General features: G+C 48.2%; 1 protein-coding gene across 4 annotated transcripts in view; it reads right to left on the bottom strand.

Moving 5' to 3' along the window:
* The window catches only part of PRDM4 (PR/SET domain 4), a 177789-nt gene that overhangs the window by 47674 nt on the left and 112569 nt on the right, over positions 1-17546 (bottom strand). For all 4 annotated transcript variants that reach the window (XM_085651955.1, XM_085651953.1, XM_085651954.1 and 1 more), the window contains 3 exons: positions 12433-12518; positions 11294-11421; positions 8225-8539 (listed from right to left, as the gene is read on the bottom strand). In XM_085651955.1, the coding sequence (XP_085508081.1) occupies positions 8225-8539; positions 11294-11421; positions 12433-12518 (529 nt within the window). The remainder of the gene's footprint in view (positions 1-8224; positions 8540-11293; positions 11422-12432; positions 12519-17546) is intronic.

The following is a 17546-nucleotide window of genomic DNA, read 5'->3' on the forward strand; positions in this document are numbered from 1 at the left end:
CTTTTTCATCTCTTGCATATATGAAATCTTCAAAAGTCTATCAATGCAGTCCATCAGTTGCCAATATTGTGTTTTTTGGACAGTATCAAATGCAGATGGCGGTTTATGGAGTAGACGTTTATACATTGTTGGGCAGTAGTGGTCTCAGAAGCTTCTTGTGGACTTCTGGAGCTTGGATCTTGCCCTGGCTCTCCATCGGAGCTCTTTATTGAATGATGAATAGGGAGTTGTTCTGGGCCCCTACGCAGCAACTTTGGTCAAACACAACCACTTTGAGCATCCTTTTGGGGTCGCTGTGCAGCACGTTGTGGAACAATGATTCGGTAATAGTTTTGGTAAGCAGATACATATTTGTACACTACAAGTCCATGAAAGCAGATAACGTTGGTCAGCTTTGTGCTTAAATGTTTCTTCACAAACACTTGTTTTTTTTTATTTTTTTTTTAAAAAACCTTTATTCTTTAAAATCAGTGACACAGCTATTCAGCCGACAACCCGGAGGTACGGCAGCTTTAGAAACACAATACCTGCGAGTGTCCACATTACACAGACAGGAGAATCAAAGGTTCTATTTTAAATAAACACAAACCCAAACCTGAACATAAGCAAGGCGATAAGTACTGAAAGCACAAAAAGGGGTTCCCATCGGGGGCGCGAGCCCCATTTCGTCCATCAGACACAGGTCTATGATAAGGGGAAAGGAGGGGAAGTCAGAGACTCAAGAAGACAAACACATACCAGCGAGGAGTACAAAGCCGGAAAGAAAGCTAAGGGGAGAGCTGCTCCTCAGGCGGGTCCGGGTCTGGGGGCAGGCTTATGCCCCCTCTGTACTGGTTCCATCGCCCCCATACAGAGTGCCATTTCCGAGGGCGCCCTCGAGCACAGTACACGGTCTTCTCCCTAAACATGCTCCAATCCATGTTTTCCATCCACGCTGTCAATGTAGGAGGCCTAGGAGAGCCCCACAGGCGAGCGATGTCGCGCTTGGCTACCATATTCCCTAGGGTCACCCACTGAGTCTGTGCTGCGTCGTGGTCAGTAGGACCCCAAACATTCAGGAGACAGCACCGCACCTCCGGCTGCATGACGATGCCCGTCACCTCCCCCATCACAGCATGGATTCGCTTCCAAAACTCCATAATCGCACCGCATTCCCAAATAATATGTAGGAAGGTGCCCACCATACCACAGCCTCTCTTACATAAGCCCTCCTCAGAGAAACCCATATGGACCAGCCTGGGCCCTGTCACGTAGATCCTATGAAGTATTTTAAGCTGCACCAGCCGCAGGCGCGCGGGGATCGCAACCTCTTTGGGAGAAGAAACTGCATACTGCCAATCCTCATCATCTAGTTCGAGGCCGTCCCTGGTCCATTGATCGCGCAGCCCTAGAAGAAGATCCGCCCGAACATTAATTAGTTTCTTATAAATGAGCGAGATCGTACTCTCTGGCATATGGCCATCCAGGATCCGGTCCTCTAACGGAGAGGACTCGGGCACCTTCTCCCCCTCTACGAGGACTGACCGCAAGGCGTGGCACACTTGAGCGTATCGGAAGAACTCCGTACTCCCTAACTCATATTCCTTCTGCAGCTCCTCGAATGACTTTACCCTACCCTTAACCAAAAGGTCTCCAACCCTGGATATACCGATCAAGTCCCATTTCTCAAACCCTTTTGTATGCCAAAGCTTTCCCAGAATATCGGAGTCAAACAGAGGGGTGGCAAGGGTAAGCTTACCCTTCCAGCCCAGTGAATCCGTCGCCACCTTCCATACATGCACGGCCACCCTGGTGGGCCCGGTAAGGGTTAAGTCCGACGACTTCGAGTACAACGCTCTGTGGTAATTACCCCCACGAAGCAACCATCGGTCCATGGCGTAGCCGGGGCTCAGCGCCGGACCATATACACCATGGTTAATCGCGCTCAACTGAGTGGCCCAATAATAACGTCGAATGTCTGGAAGCGCGATACCCCCGTCATACCACGGAAGCGTCAACTTAGCAATCGCTATGCGCGGACGCCCTTCCCACAATAGCGCGCGCTGGTGGCTTTCGACCTCACGGAAATAACTGTCCGGGACCAAGTCAAGGGTATTCTGCAGGGCATAGAGGAAACGGGGAAGAGACATCATTTTAAACAGGGCGGCACGGCCAAGGGGGGAAAGCGGCAACCGCCGCCAGCCCGCCACGTCCCGTCGCAGACGTGCCAAGGGAGAGAGCAAGTTCTTCTCGTATCGTAAAATGGGGTCGGTGGAAATATAGATCCCCAAATACAAAAAGCCCTGCCGGGCTATCTGGATCGAACAGTTGCGCGGGACAGGCGGGACATCCCCACACAGGACATACAAGTATGACTTCCCCCAATTGATGACAAGGCCAGAGTTCCTACCGAAAGAAGTCAAGACGTCACAAACCACTATCAGAGATTTCTTGGGCGAGGCGAGGTATAGCAGAATATCGTCGGCGTAGAGTGAAATACGGTCTTCGTGGTCTGGCGACCAACGAAGCCCACGTATATCCGGGTGCCATCGTATCCACGCCGCCAACGGCGCAAGGGCGAACAACAACGGCGACAGCCCTGCCGGGTGCCTCTCCCGAGCTCGAACGGTGTCGACGCCCGCCCGTTCACCACGACGCTAGCAAGAGGCCCCTCATAGAGCAACCTCACCCAGCCTACAAATCCAGGCCCAAAGCCGAACTTGGCTAGCACAGCCCACAGGTATGCCCACTCCACCGTATCGAAGGCCATCGTGGCATCGAGGGACGCCACAATAGCCGGCTCCCGTATTGTGCCCGTCCTAGCAATCACTCCATGAAGGCGTCTAAGATTCAGTGCAGTGTTACGGTGCGGGATAAAGCCCGACTGATCCGGGTGGATCAAGTCGCCCAGTACCCGGACCAGGCGGTTAGCAAGGATCTTAGCAAGGATTTTCGGCTCGGCATTGAGAAGTGATATCGGCCGATAGGAGCCACACTTGTCCCGGGGCTTACCGTCTTTATGTATTACCACAATCGTCACCAGCCGTTGATCGAGCGGAAGAAACCCAGTCACCCGCGCCTCCACGAACATGGCGCGCAGGTGAGGAGCCAACTTATTCGGACGAAGCTTATACAGCTCAATCGGTAAACCATTTGGGCCCGAGGCCTTACCGGAGCGCAACGCACGGATAGCACACGCCACTTCGTCTACAGTTATGTCTCCATCGAGGTCATCCCTATCGATGGCAGAAAGGCAGGGCAGAGCGATATCGCGCAGGAGGTCACACGAGTCCTCAGTCGGCCTATCCGAAACCGAGGTGTATACCGTACGAAAATAGTCCGAGAAACACTGAACTATACCGTCGGGGTCAGTGACGACCTCTCCCCCATCCATCGACAACTCCGGCACCACTCGATTAACACGCTCTTTTTTGTCCAACCACGCCAGCAATTTCCCGGCCTTATCACCAACATCGTACAATCGACCCTGCTGCTCCCTATTGAGGGTCTTGGCAGCGTCCGTCACCAGATCCCTATATTCCAATTGCTTCAAGCTCAAATTATGCAGTGTGGCCGGTGCAACATCCTCTTCCAAGGCCACTTCTAAAGCCGCTATCTCGTCCTCTACTTGCGTCACCTCGGCGTCCCTCCGCCGCTTGGCGGCCACTACCAAGGAAAGGGCCTCCCCTCTCAATACAGTCTTAAAAGCTTCCCACAAGGACACCGCAGATGCAACTGAACCCTGATTATCTTGAAAATAGTGATCAACAGTCTTCAGCAACGCACTGCGCAGCTTGGGGTCACGAAAGTACCAGGGGTTAATGGGAGCCACCCTGCCCCCCACCACCCGGCCAACATCCAGACGGGCCCACACCGGCGAATGATCAGATATGCCCCGCGCCATGTGCCTAGCCTCAGACACCAATGAGGCGTGCGCAGCCAGAGTGAGCAAGTAATCAATCCGAGAGAGACTCACGTGGGCCCCGGAATAAAAGGTATATTGGCTCTGAGTGGGGTGCCGTAGCCTCCAACAGTCTACCAGACCAAAAGTATCTATAAAGTCGGGAAGCCACTTCTGAGCACCCCCGGTGTCCCTGGGTGGGTACCTATCGAGCATTCCAGATCCAACCGCATTGAAGTCTCCTCCCACTATTAGGAGCCCTTCGGGGAGTTCCAACAAGGCCTTGCCCAGATCAGCAAACGTGGAGGCCTGCAGGGCAGGGGGGACATAAACAGAAACCAATACCAACGTTCTACCCTCCCACCTCCCCGCCACAGCCACAAATCGCCCCCTGTCGTCAGCGATGGTGGAGTCAACCTCAAATGGTAGGGAAGCTCTAACAAGTATGCCCGCACCCCTGGAGCCCGAGGAGAACCCCGAATGAGCAATGAATTTATAACCCTTTCTGTTGAGTGCATAACATGTGTTCCCTATAAGGTGGGTCTCTTGCAGGAGGACCACATCTGGCGAGGTCCGTTTCAAGAATTGCAGGACTATCCCCCGTTTAATACGATCCCCTAAGCCATTAACATTCCAGCTAATTATGTTTAAGCCCCTATCCCCCATCCCCAAACACAAAGAGACCTCCACCCCCCCCCGGAGAACCACGATCGGACAATAATGACAACAGTTGCTACGCCTTGCAAGAAACCCCCCCCCCCCCCCAACAACAACCCCAACATCCCGAATCCCCCCCCCCCTCCCTGCACCCCTGCGTCAGCTTACAAAGCCCCCCCAACTTGCAGTGTGCCTGTCGCCCTATCGAAAACAAATCTACAAAAAGTACCCCAAGGGAGGAAAGAGCTCCTATCTTCCCCCCGCCGCCCTCCCATTACTGCAGTAGGGTGCGAGTCACTGTCCGAGGCTGAGTCAAAACAGACCGACACCGGAGGTATCACTTTTGTCCATCTCGGTTGCCTTCCGCTCCATCCACGCGGTCCCGGCCGGGCTGTCGCCGAGGGAGCGCATCCAACCAGTCCCCTGCCATGTCCGGTGATTCGAAGAAGAAAGTCCGATCCTCATACACCACACGTAGCCTGGCGGGGAAAAGCATGGCATACTTCAGGTCCATCTCCCTAAGCCGCCGCTTCACCCCCAGGAAACTCTGCCTCTGTTTCTGCACCATCTGGGTGAAGTCAGGATAAAAGCTCACAGAGGCATTCTGAAAAGGCACCGGGCCTGTCACCCTCGATGCTTGCAGGATAGCGTCTCGATCCCGAAAATTAAAGATCCGGGCGACAATCGGCCGCGGGGGGGCTCCCACCTTAGGCCGTCCACCAGGCACTCGGTGAGCCCGCTCAACCGCAAAGAACCTGCCGAGTCCCTTAGGCGCAAGATGATTCACAACCAAGTCCTCGACGAGTAAATCCACGGAGAGCTCATCCGAAGTTTCCGGGACCCCAATAAGGCGCACATTGTTGCGCCGGGCCCGACCTTCAAAGTCTTCGAGCCGGCGGGCGGAGAGGTCATTCGCGGTTCGTAACTTACGAACCTCAGCCTGGAGTTCCGAGACATCGTCCGCGAGGCCAGTAGCCTTGAGGTCCAGGGACTTGACCCGCTCATTGGTTTTGCCCAGGTCCGCGCGAATCAAGTTGACATCCACCAAAATCATGTCCACCTTGTGCGCCAGGGTCTCGAACTGTCGCCCAATCGAAGATTGCATCCCATCTATCGCCCCCTTGATATCCTGCAATGATAACTCCGAGGCTGGGGATGAATCGGCCTTCTGTGCTTCCAGCGACTGTCCCGACCCTCCAGGCGACCCCTTCTGCTGGGCATAGCGATCCATGTTGTTGGATTGGATATAGCCTCCCCGCCTGGTAGCCTTAGACTTCGGCTTGTCTGCCTCCGATTTGGTCGACATCTCGAACGGCTGGGCGGCCAGTAGCAAAAAGACGTCCCTCAATCAGCCAGAGGAGACAGGGTCAATTAGGACTTCAGCAGCCAGTCAGGGTCGAGTGGAGGTCTTCCAGTGAACAGGGGATCGGCACGAAGCGCTCCCAACCCAGAGCAAGCCAAGGGCGAGAAGGCGAAAGTGAAAGTGCAGTGGCACCCGTCCGCCAGTTCACACCTCCCAAGGCCGTTGTTGTTCAATTAGTGGCCGGGCATCCTGCCAACGCAAGCCCCTGGCATCCTTCGGAGGTAGGCCGCAGTCTTCCGCCATGCACAACTTCGGTCCCCGGTGGGCGATCTTAGCCCGGACAACGTCAATCGCCCCAGCTATGACTCATCTGCAGGATTCCGTGCATGAAAATCAGGATTTAGGACAGGATAATTGCAGGAGGGCGCGAGGGTCGCGGGAGCTCAAGGCTCACGCGGCCATCTTGGTCAAGCGCTAGGCTCCTCCCCTCCACAAACACTTGTTAATCTCTGCTTCATAGCACATGAATTTCAGTTTAATTTGTACAGGACTATTGCTTTGCGCTGCTTTTGTAACCCGATTAAATCTGCCTTTAGCGTTAATACTCCGTATAGCGTATGGCATTCATTTGCATAATAGCGCAGTGCCTTTTATTTGGGGCCATTTCATTCAGTTCCTGGCCCATGACACAAACGTTCAATGCCGCTTTCTTTAAGCATTTTACACAGGCTGGCGCTGCGCCTCTACCGGTGCCAGCGTCGATTCTGCACTTCGACTGTGGCACATATGGCATGCACAAGCAGTTTGCTGGACCACGGCAAACTATCTGTAACAGTGCCTTCTGTGTACGTGCTTAGTATCTCCTAACTTATTGCCTGTCGTAGCGTCCAGCCAGCCCAGGTACTCGCCAATAACCACACCACACACAGAGTAATTTACACATCTTTATTCTGCTGGGTGTTAAGTCAGAACTCAAAATTCTAAGCCTGCCTTCGACTCATCTCTCCAGCGCTCATGGTGCTGTCTTACGGTGTACAGTGGGAACCAAAAGAGTTCCAGCGTTCTTCAAAAAGACACTACAGTTTTGAGGAAATAGTGAATAATTTGTCAGGTTTAGCCTCTATTGGGTCAATGGAAACTTGGCTGCCATTACAGCATACAGTTTTACTTAATTTGTCCTTTTTAAGTTCCTCTTTGGGATCAACGTACAAATACTTCTGGAAAACAACATTGCTGGTCTCCATCATTTCAACCCACATGTGTAATGAGAAACAAGCATTAGTCTTAGCGACTAAATATTATTTTCATTTTTAAATAAAACAGCCTGATTAGCACATCCTTTTCCCTGTAAAGTGTTTTTTCTTGCCTTGCACCCATAACGTAGCATTCCAGATACTTTGTGCTCGGCTTGTGTAATGAAGTGTAATGTAGCAGTCTAAGTGAATCGCCATGCACATATCCAGCACTAAACCTCATCTGTTGCTGACCTGCCCATATGGAAAACCTAATAACATCCATATTCTTAATACCACAGCCTAGACATTAAAAAAATCCTCCAGCATTATCTACACAAAATGAAGGGTGCCAGGAAACCAAAACAATAGTTTCAAGCAGGCGTATCCACACAGGCTTTGCTATATATAAACAATCCATTGTGCAATAGATTATTGTAATACAACTTGTTGACAGTGAGCAAACAAGCCTCTTCTAGGTAAGACAAAGACCCATTCCGCAAGGGTATAGTACCATGGCTCCCATTCCCCTCACATCTTATCAGTCTGCCAAAGAGTAAGGGGGAATGGGGTTTACGGCATATATTGTGTGGGCCACAAACATTCGACGGTAACCTGAAGAATAATTTCAGTACCATGATTATGATCTGTATCCTATTAACACAGGTGGAAGATTCCATGTCTACCAGCAAATGTTTCTTAATTGTGAACACTGGCACGGTGTACTGCCATGCTCCGGAGGAGTGGGGGGGGTGGGGGTTGGGGAATGGCCTTGCTGTATGGCCCAATGCACTGCACTTAGTAGCGTGGAAATCTACTGGCATGCGTCATGCAAAGTACACACAGATACAAATCAGTGCACACAATTTTGATTGAAATGATAAAGAAACTAGAACTAAAATGTTAACACATGCACATAGATCACAATTGCAACAGTTGCACCCTTCAGGTAAATCACAATTGCACCCGTCAGGTAATTCAATCACACTTTCCAAATTGCAAACAGGGCCAATATTCCGTGGAAGAATCTGATTTAGGCATATGTAACATGTTCATTTCCTGGGACCACGCGGTCTAGAACTCAACTCTAGGAATCTATATATGCACGTGTGTGTTTCAAAGATTATTAGGTCTTTATGAGACACAAGGTACCTGTGTGTATCCTCAGGTGTGTGCGGAGGTTGCTGGGGTCACTGAAGGCCTTGCTGCAGAACTCGCACTTGAACGGCTTCATTCCCATGTGGCCCATCAAGTGAACGTTCACTTTGGAAGGGGAAGAGAAGGCACGTTGGCACATGGGACACTTCCATTTCCTCTCTTTGGAGTGGCCCGCAGTGTGGTTGCTATTTTGTGTCTGTCCAGGTTCTTGGTTTTGGACATGGCTGTTCAGGTGGGATTTGAAGTCTGCGTAGGACATGCACTCCTTCCCACAGTGACACATATGCACATCTGGTTGCTCAGGGACACCTAGAAAACAAGAATTCTCTTGGTTACTAACTGGTTTGGCATAGCCCAGAAAATGAAAAGTAATGGGGAAAAGTAAAGGCCTGAATTTTAAAAAGTATAGTGATATTTCAAGTCAACAGTTTCAATCAAACAGGAACAGTGATGTTTGGAAGTTAGCAGCATGGTCACCCATACTAATAAGGAACACCTGCACATACTTATTTATGTGCATGTAAGTAAGAAAAGGCACAGGTGGACTGGATAGAATTCCAGTGTTGCACGATTTGTAACTAATGTGGCATCCACACAGCTCACAGATTCACCTTCTCTGAAATGGCAGTGAACAAATGTTTGTGGAAATCAAAAGTCAACATCACCAATGACAATAAAAGTCAATCATATTCAAAGAAAGGACTACTAGAATACACCTTCCTCTGTTAAGGCGACAAGACTCTATGTAGGGTTCCGCGAGCCAAGTGTCAACTATTACCCCACCCACCTCATGCTTCCCTAAGAATTCATCCAACCGGCTGTCTGATGAACTGAAGAATGCATTGCTTGTATCTGTAGGGAGTCCGTTAGAGAGGCGCTAATGGCCCTATTAAAAACATGGTGCATGGTAATTAACAGATACCTTTCATTTCAGGTTCACTGGATAGTTAAGTGCCCTGCAACTAGAATGGTAACTAGGATTAGGATTTACTCCTATATACGACACATTGCTAAATCGGTCTATTTCCTTTTCACTAATTAAAACAGTATTATCCAATTAATGAATTTGCAATTCCCAAATGACCATTTACTGCAGGTACCATCTTAAACACAATAATGTAACATGCTTGGACTCCATCATGAAGTTATAAACTGCTTTTTCCAGCCAATCCCTTTATGGCTATTATAAATATTAAGGCATGCCACACCTACCAACTTCGGCGTGACACTGCATTTAAGTTAGCTTTTCTATGTGCATCTTCTTGCCTTGCATCGTCACGTATCATCCCAAATATTTTGTGTCTGGTTAGTGTAGTGGAGCACTCCTGCGTACATATCCAGCACTAATCATCATTTGCTGCTGAACTGTCCATTTTCAATGGAAGTTCGAGCAAGCACAGCCAGTGTCTGTGCAAACCTCCATTTGGCTTTTCCTACCAACTTTTGTATCAAAGTTTTAAATTCTGCTACTGCAGTCATCTGCAAGCAGCTCTACACCCAACATGAAGCACTGTGGTACTCCCCTGCATACTTCACAACATCAAGATGAGCCACAAACTCCTCACCTGGGAAAGCAACCAGATGAAAACAACTTACATTTGCTAACAATTATTGGGCAATAATATTTACAAAGTCTATTTGTGGGTTATGAGAACACACCTGCATTTGCTTCCAACTATTAGCCCAAACATGCCCAGGTGCCTATAAGCGGTTCCTTATTTTCGACCCTGGCAGGAAAAACAGGTGATGTCACCTAAAACCTCCTGTACACCCAGACCACTGTATGCTGACTCTGAATCATGTATCAATCAATCAACCAGTACTTGTACAATTAAACTCATCACTTGTGAGGGTATGCATGCGCTGAGTTGCTAGGCTTAGTCGAAAAGCCAAGTCTTGAGTGTCTTCCTGAAGTCAGTCAGTGAGGGGGATTTTTGGAGGGAGAGAGCGTTCCAGGACTTAGTAATGAGGAGGAAGAAGGAGCGGACTTCACTGTGGCTATGGCAAATGTGCAGAGTCTGTGCGAGGGATGCCGAGCTAAGATTCCTGGATGGTCGGTGGAAGTTAAGGCGATGGTTCATGTATGCCGGTCGTTGGTTGTGGAGGACTTTGTAAGCGTGTGTCTATCTTGAATTGGCATCTTTTCTGGATGGGGAGCCAGTGGCGGTTCCTCAGGTGTGGGGTGATGCGGATCCAACAATGTATGCATTGTCCTTATGTCATATACAAAATGTTATATACGTGCACATCAAAATCTGTATTTTTCTTAAAATTGTTGTAAGGCAGTTTCTTTCAGACACCAAACTACATAGGCAGTGCACCACAAATCTTTTTTTAAAACAATTCTTTAACAAACTGGTCTGGTATTTTCAGATTTAAAATGCTCCCCACCAAGATTAGGCTTTCCAAAAAAAACAGGTAACTCTACTAGCAGTCAGTTATACCCCCTCTACCCATCAATTCCACTGCACTTTTCTTGCCTCCACATTATCTGTAGCAATACCTCATCTGGTGATGGTGGATGCATAAGACAGTGAGATGGCGCTCCATCTGACAGGAGTCAGCTCGGACACCCTTAGGTGAGAGAAGTAGGAGGAAATCTCTAGGTCAGGTACAGTTCTTTCCATATTAATGTAGTTATCTGTATGTCTTCATTAGGTTACTCTTGAGCGCTGTGCAGCTCATTACCATGGTAATTGTGCCCACCAGAAGAGTTGGGGGTGAGAGTGTTACATTTCTAAAATGAAACTGTAGTCTTCTTTAATCATCACCGTAAAGGGATCTTTTTCTGGGAGTTCATTAACAAGTGACCTTATTGGAAATTTAAGAATAACGTTATGTGTATACCACCAAATACATGCATTTAGCACATTCTTAAGCACTCCACCTTTTGGCAAATATTCCATAAGAGAAGGGGAAAAGCATCCTTGATCCGACAATGTGGTGAAATGGGGAAAATGACCTAAGAATCTAGCTCATCTTGATACCCTCCTGAGCTAAGCTGCTAGATCACAGCTCATCTCTAGTAGCAGAATGTTCCTTTCTTTCTAACTGTTTACTTACCAATATGTCTTGCATAATCACGACTGTAATAGAAGAGCAGCTCCTGCTCCGGTGCAATATCCCGCGAGGTGCAAAAGTAGATCATTCTGTCATGCGGATAGGCCACTAAATTCTGCTCCGCTGGGTTCCTAAAAAATGGAGTAGGGCAAGGACAGGCATAAGCATGTGGTTACCAACATTGAGAGGATCACACCAACACTAATAAAATGACATGGAGTCAACAGGGACGGAAACCAGCCTAGCCTCCTCAGGACACTCAGAGAGGCTCACAAGTACACTGCAGAGTCCCTGAAGCAAGAGACTAGAGAGCTCACTCATGGGCCAGAAGTTTGAGTGGGAAGGCTATTGTAGGGCACGGTGCAAGGCAGAGGGCTGCAGACTAGCACTAACAGCAAGTCATGCTAAGTAAATGCTCCTATTCATTCAAATGAATATCTGGTTCACATGGCACGCCAGGTGTTGGGCAGTATATAGAGTTTGAATGGTACTACAGGAATCTGGCAGTGTATGAGGGATTCATGGCAACCCTAGTGCTGGGAAGAGTGTAGGTTTGCATGCTATACCTGGTGCTTGGCAGTCTTTGAGGGACACGACAACTGGTGTCATGCTGTGTGTGAGGAACACATGGCACACCTGATGCTGGGTGATTTGAGGGGTGGACCAACCTGCATTTGAACAGCGTGCAGGTCTGCATTGTACATGTGGGGCTCGGCAGCGAGTGAATAACTCATGGAACACCTTACTTAGCATCATGCACATTTGCACACGTCTGGCAAGGAGCACACCATGAGGGACGCATGAGACTTGCGACGCTGGACAATGCATAGCTTTGGAAGGATACAACAGGTGATGGACAGTATCCGAGGGTCACCCCTGGTCCTTGACAGTGTGCACACATCTGGTTTTTAAAGGAGTTAATCCTGAGCTGTTAATGGACCGTGTCATGCTGGGCTGGCCACTCTTGGTACCTGCTATTCACAGGCAGGACATACAGGTGAAGTGCATGCTGGAAACAACTGCATACGCGATGAAGATCTCCTGTTCAACGTCGAAGAGCCACATGTGTGCTGCAACGAAGCTTAAGAGGAGAACCCCATATACGAGATGCCGACTGCGCCAAGGGAGTAGTGCTTGCTCACCTGGCTTTGCGCACAAACATCATCCAGTTGCACTCATTCTCGTCGGCTGTGGTGATGCAGAACTCCAGAACATTGTTGTAATACATCTACAACACAAAGAATACAAAAGAAGCTCGAGTCACTGTAATCTCTAGCATTAGATGACGGGCATGCGTTTATTATTATTTTGTCTGACCTTCCTTCCTGTCTTCCTCCCTCCCTCCTTCCCTTCCTCCCAGGGATCTCAACTGCCAGGCAGTGAAACCTGGACTGACCTGCATTGCAGGAAATAATGACATTTGGTGTTTTCTTCCGATATCCCTTCAGAGAACGAGAATACGATTCCCAGGGAAACCCCCCATTCCACAGCAGGCTTCAAGTAGAGCCTCCAGTGTTGCTCAGCTGGATTCTTTGACCAGTAAAATCAGGCTTGGCTTTTCCGGGCGCAGAAACACCTGAGAATTGTTCAAAGTAGAAATCTACATATGAATTAGGCTTCACACAGCTTGTAGTCGGGGCCTAAAAACAAGAAAATGCCCTCCCATCCTTCCAGCAAATAACTTGTACAGAGCTTCAGGGCAACCGCTTCATCGGTGGCATCGGTCCAGGAGAAGGCTTCCAATACATGATCCTTGCAGAACCCATGGTGCTGGCTCTCCAATGACGGATTGGAATGAGTCTTTGGAAGGATACGATGCTGCCTTTGAACTGGTCGATGAGCGTGAAGCTCCATCTGATGGAGGAGTATGAAGTCTGCGACTGGACTCTAGTGTCATAAGAGACTATCAGCATAGCAATTACTACTATATTGCCTGGGAGAGTCATCATACGCACTGGTGCTTCTAAATTCTGAAATGAGCTGTTCTTTGAAGGTAGAATTTCAGAGCCATGGCAATGCGAAGAGCATGCACTATCTCATCACGTGTGGAAACAAATTATTTCCTAATTTAAATGCAATGCATCTGAAAGCCGGCTATTAGTTATGAAGGATGTGAGTCTTTCACAGGCAATAAGCCTGTAACTGTCTTTTTAATGGGAACCAAGTGTAGCATTTGACTCTCTTAGGTAGCGAAGCAAAGCAGTCGAAGCCCTACTCATGAGAGGTGGCCTGGGCTACAGTGCTTAATTTGAGCCGGTGGTTTCTGGTGCTCGGCACCAGCACCTAATTGTCAACACAGGAGCTTGTGACAGTGACACAAGGTGGCGCCGCCTGGCTAATTTATGGATGACAACTAATTATTAATTCAATATACATTAAAAATTACTATTATTTGCCGCCCAAGCCATTCTTAAAGCTTTGGGGGTCTGAAATAGTCTGATGTGTCACACTTGTAGGAATGTGATGGTTAGTAGTTGTCTTGCTACCATCATTGGCAGCATAGCAGGGGAATTTTATGGTACAAGCTGCAGTGGCCTCCTGACAAGAGCCCTAGCAGTTTTTTTAGTTTTTATTTATTAAGCACTGAAGGGCTAGTGACCTCAGCTCGCTGGTACTCCGCAACAACAATCATTAAATCATTATTCAGTACGTACTTTATCTTTTGAAAAGGAAAAGTACCTTTATTACACCCACACACTATGCATTAAATTACAAATATATGCAATCAAGTCAATGAATATACCTTTGGTGACTCCCTCAAATCAAGTTCAGCACCCAGTGTATGGGTGTGGAATTCCTATAGTCCGACACCCAGGATATGTTGTTTGGGGTCAAGGACAACAAGATTCTATGTTTATTTTGTCCACTGGGTAAGTATGCCCAACCCCCTGCAGCACAAACCCTTTGGCTTTGTAAAAGAGCATGGGCTGCAACTAAGGTGAAATTTGCATCCATATGTGTGAAATAGGTATCCATGTGTGTGAGCTGTTTAAACCTGTGTTTATGGTTCATTAATGCAAAGCCTTTATTATCGGGGTGAGCGTTCTATGGAAATACAGTAAGCTCGGCTTACATTACTAACATTGGTTCCAGTAGAAAAATGTGTTCACGCATTTGCAAAGTTCAACAGTTTGAGGCTACTTCTAATGCTCTCCGGTCAGACGCAAATAGGTGCAGATTCATGAATGCAAGATTGCTCACAGCTTGTTTTTCAAAAGAAATATATATAATAAAAAATGCGTTGAAAAAAATGTTCTGCTAAACTATTGTGCAATTGTAGGTACCATTTCTTTGAAGAGTCATTTAGTCAAAACCTGTTAGAAGGATGCCAATATTCCCAGTAACGTTTAATGATGGAGAATCAGTGAAAAGCAATTTCAGTAAGACTATGGGAAAATGCAAATAAACAAGCATTGGCTAAGCCAATGGGTGTGGCGTAGATTGCCAGTATTTTGGCTTTGTCACTGTGTGTTTTGTTTCGACATGGACAACAAAAAATATTATTTTGCTCTCTAAAAGAACACCTTTCTATAGGAGTCCTTCACACTGAAGGGAGCTAATTTATGTGTGATGATGTGATCCTTGTGAAAGAGCAGAATCCGGTCATTCACAGTGGAGACAGCGAATGGCTGAAGTAGGCTGATCTATGATACAACAGACCAATGGCTGGCTGATTGCTCACAAGTGAAAAAATAATATATATATATATATATATATATATATATATATATATATATATATATATATAATATTTAAATACATACACACATATATATATCTATATATATATACACACACATACATACACACATGCATATATACACACATGCATATATACACAGATATACACACATACATACATGTGTTTTTTTACTGGACAAGTAGATTTACGTAGCATAATGACCAATGGGCTAACAAACATTCTTACAAAATTCCACACCCCTATACTGGGTAAAGAAATCTATAACCTATACTAGATGCAACCTCAAATATAAGGGGGTGTCATTATTAATAAGGCAGCCCTACCGTCTTTGTCATCAGTAAAAATAGCCCCATGATATCATTCACCAGTGCACATCACTGAAGTTAGTGAGAACAGTACCAATATGCAGATTACATGTTATAACCCATCAATAAAGTCAATGGGGGAAGTACCAACAATCAATAGCATTCATCTGCATTATTTCAAGGATCTGAACTGATGTGAAAGAGGGATTCGTAAAAGTGAAACTAATTCAAGTCATAGGATCTAGGTTAGGCCTGACCTAGACACTTTTAGCAAAATAATCTCTTACAAGAAATTATTATATATACATAATTGCATTGAAGATAGTTCTCCGAAAAATCACAATTCATAAATAGAACTTGTGGCACAAAAAGGAAGCTGGTAAAACATCCCAGTTCTCTCTCACTCTCTGGAATAGTTCTGAAAGCACCTAGATGAAGAAGTTGTAGATTTTACTCCAGTCTGCGGAAGTTAGCCAAAATCCTAAAGCCCATGAAGGAAGTAGTGAAGGAAGATTTAGGTTTAAATCTTTTTATTAATTACCAACATCATCAATGGCAACCCCTTCATACGCCTACAACCCCATGGGCCGGCAAGTATCATATGCAACGTCAGCTCTTCCTGGGCCCCTCCCGGGCCCTGTCGCCCTGTCAAGGTGATATCCCATATCTCCCTCACCACCCCTCATGGCGGTCCTCCTCTGGGCTTGCGGGGCCCAGAACGTCCCTCCTTCCCCGCATACTGAAACTGAGGAGCCTCTCTGCCCTTCCTTGCTCTCTCTGGAGTACTTCCTGCCCAACCTTCCCTCCAGGCCACGCTGAACTGAGTGTCTTCTTATAACTACCTCTGCTCCGGCCGGGGTGGTAGGCCCCTTGGCTGGGACCAGTCTCTGAGGACACCCATACATTCCGAAATTGTAAGCCGGCCATCATGAACCCTCCCTCCCTGCCCCCCCCCCCCCGCCCTTCATCCCCCTGTACCAGCCCCTCCCTCCCCCCGTCCAGTGCTGTTGTCAATTGACCTCGCTCCCTTCCGCTCCCTCCGTCCGAGCCCCCCTGCTCGGGTGCGATCAGGTATCCTGGCCTTCCTGCTCTGTAAGCCGCAAGAGTCTGAGGTATCTGGGGCATGACAGTTCTCTAAATTCGGTTGCGAGCAGGGAATGAAACGGCTGCCAGATATCTTTATACTGCTCTACCTCTCCCTTTGCTGTTAGCGACATTTTCTCCACCCCTAGCACATGCCATAGTCTGTGCAACCATCCAGTCACTGTGGGGAGTATGGGTGTTCGCCAGTGGGTAATGATGTTTTGGATGGCTGACCCCAACGCTATCGCTATCTGCCTGCCTCTGCGGGATTTCAGTGGGTACATCAAAGCGTTAGGGAGGCCCAGAAGAATGTATGCCGGGAGACGTGGTAGCTCGATGTTGAAATGGGAGTCCATCGTGTCCAGCACCTCCCTCCAGTAAGCATCCAGAAGAGGGCATTCCCACAAAATGTGGGTCAGCGTTCCAGACCGGCTCTTTGCTGCTGTCCATTGCGTGAATGCGGGCCGGGGTGTAGTACCAATACATAGAGACTTTCGTGAGGGTTTCCGTAAGGCCTGTGTGATAGGCCGAGTGTCTTGCCCTGTACGCAATTTGTTCCTACTCAGTGTGACTTAGTGGCCTGCCCAGTTCTTTCTCCCAGCGTACCCTTCCCAGATGATAGAAGTGCGAAGAAGGCCATTGGATGAGTTTATAGAGATCACTTATAAGCTTCGCGTCGGACGTCCGCGTCAAGAGCCAGCGCTCGTACTGGGAGAGTCGTCTGTCCGCTGTCTCTCTCACCTGAGGACTCAGTGCCCAGTGGCGGGCCTGCAGGTATCTCATTCTCTCCGTTTCGGGAAGCTGATACTCCTGCCTGAAGCTTGTGAAGGGGATAACCCCGTCTGATGTGTATAAATGACACAGGGCTCTACATCCCGCCGCACGCCAGTGGGCAAACGCTCCCCCCTGCATCCCCGGAGTGAAGTCCGGGTTATCCACCAGGGGCGTCAGCGGGGAGGGGAACGTGGTCAACCCATATGTGAGGTTTGTGGCGTCCCACTCCCTCAGCGGAACTCTGGTGATGAAGGAGGCATAGAGGTTAGCTGGGCGATGATTCCTACGTAGGAACGGCACTTCCTGCAATGGTCTACCCGCCACCGCCTGATCCTGAAAGAGCCAGTGCTTATCCGATTCCCACCTGCTCCATTCCACCAGGTAGCGCAAC

This window comes from Triturus cristatus, chromosome 4_1, assembly GCF_964204655.1.
Source record: "Triturus cristatus chromosome 4_1, aTriCri1.1, whole genome shotgun sequence".
Classification (NCBI taxonomy): domain Eukaryota; kingdom Metazoa; phylum Chordata; class Amphibia; order Caudata; family Salamandridae; genus Triturus; species Triturus cristatus.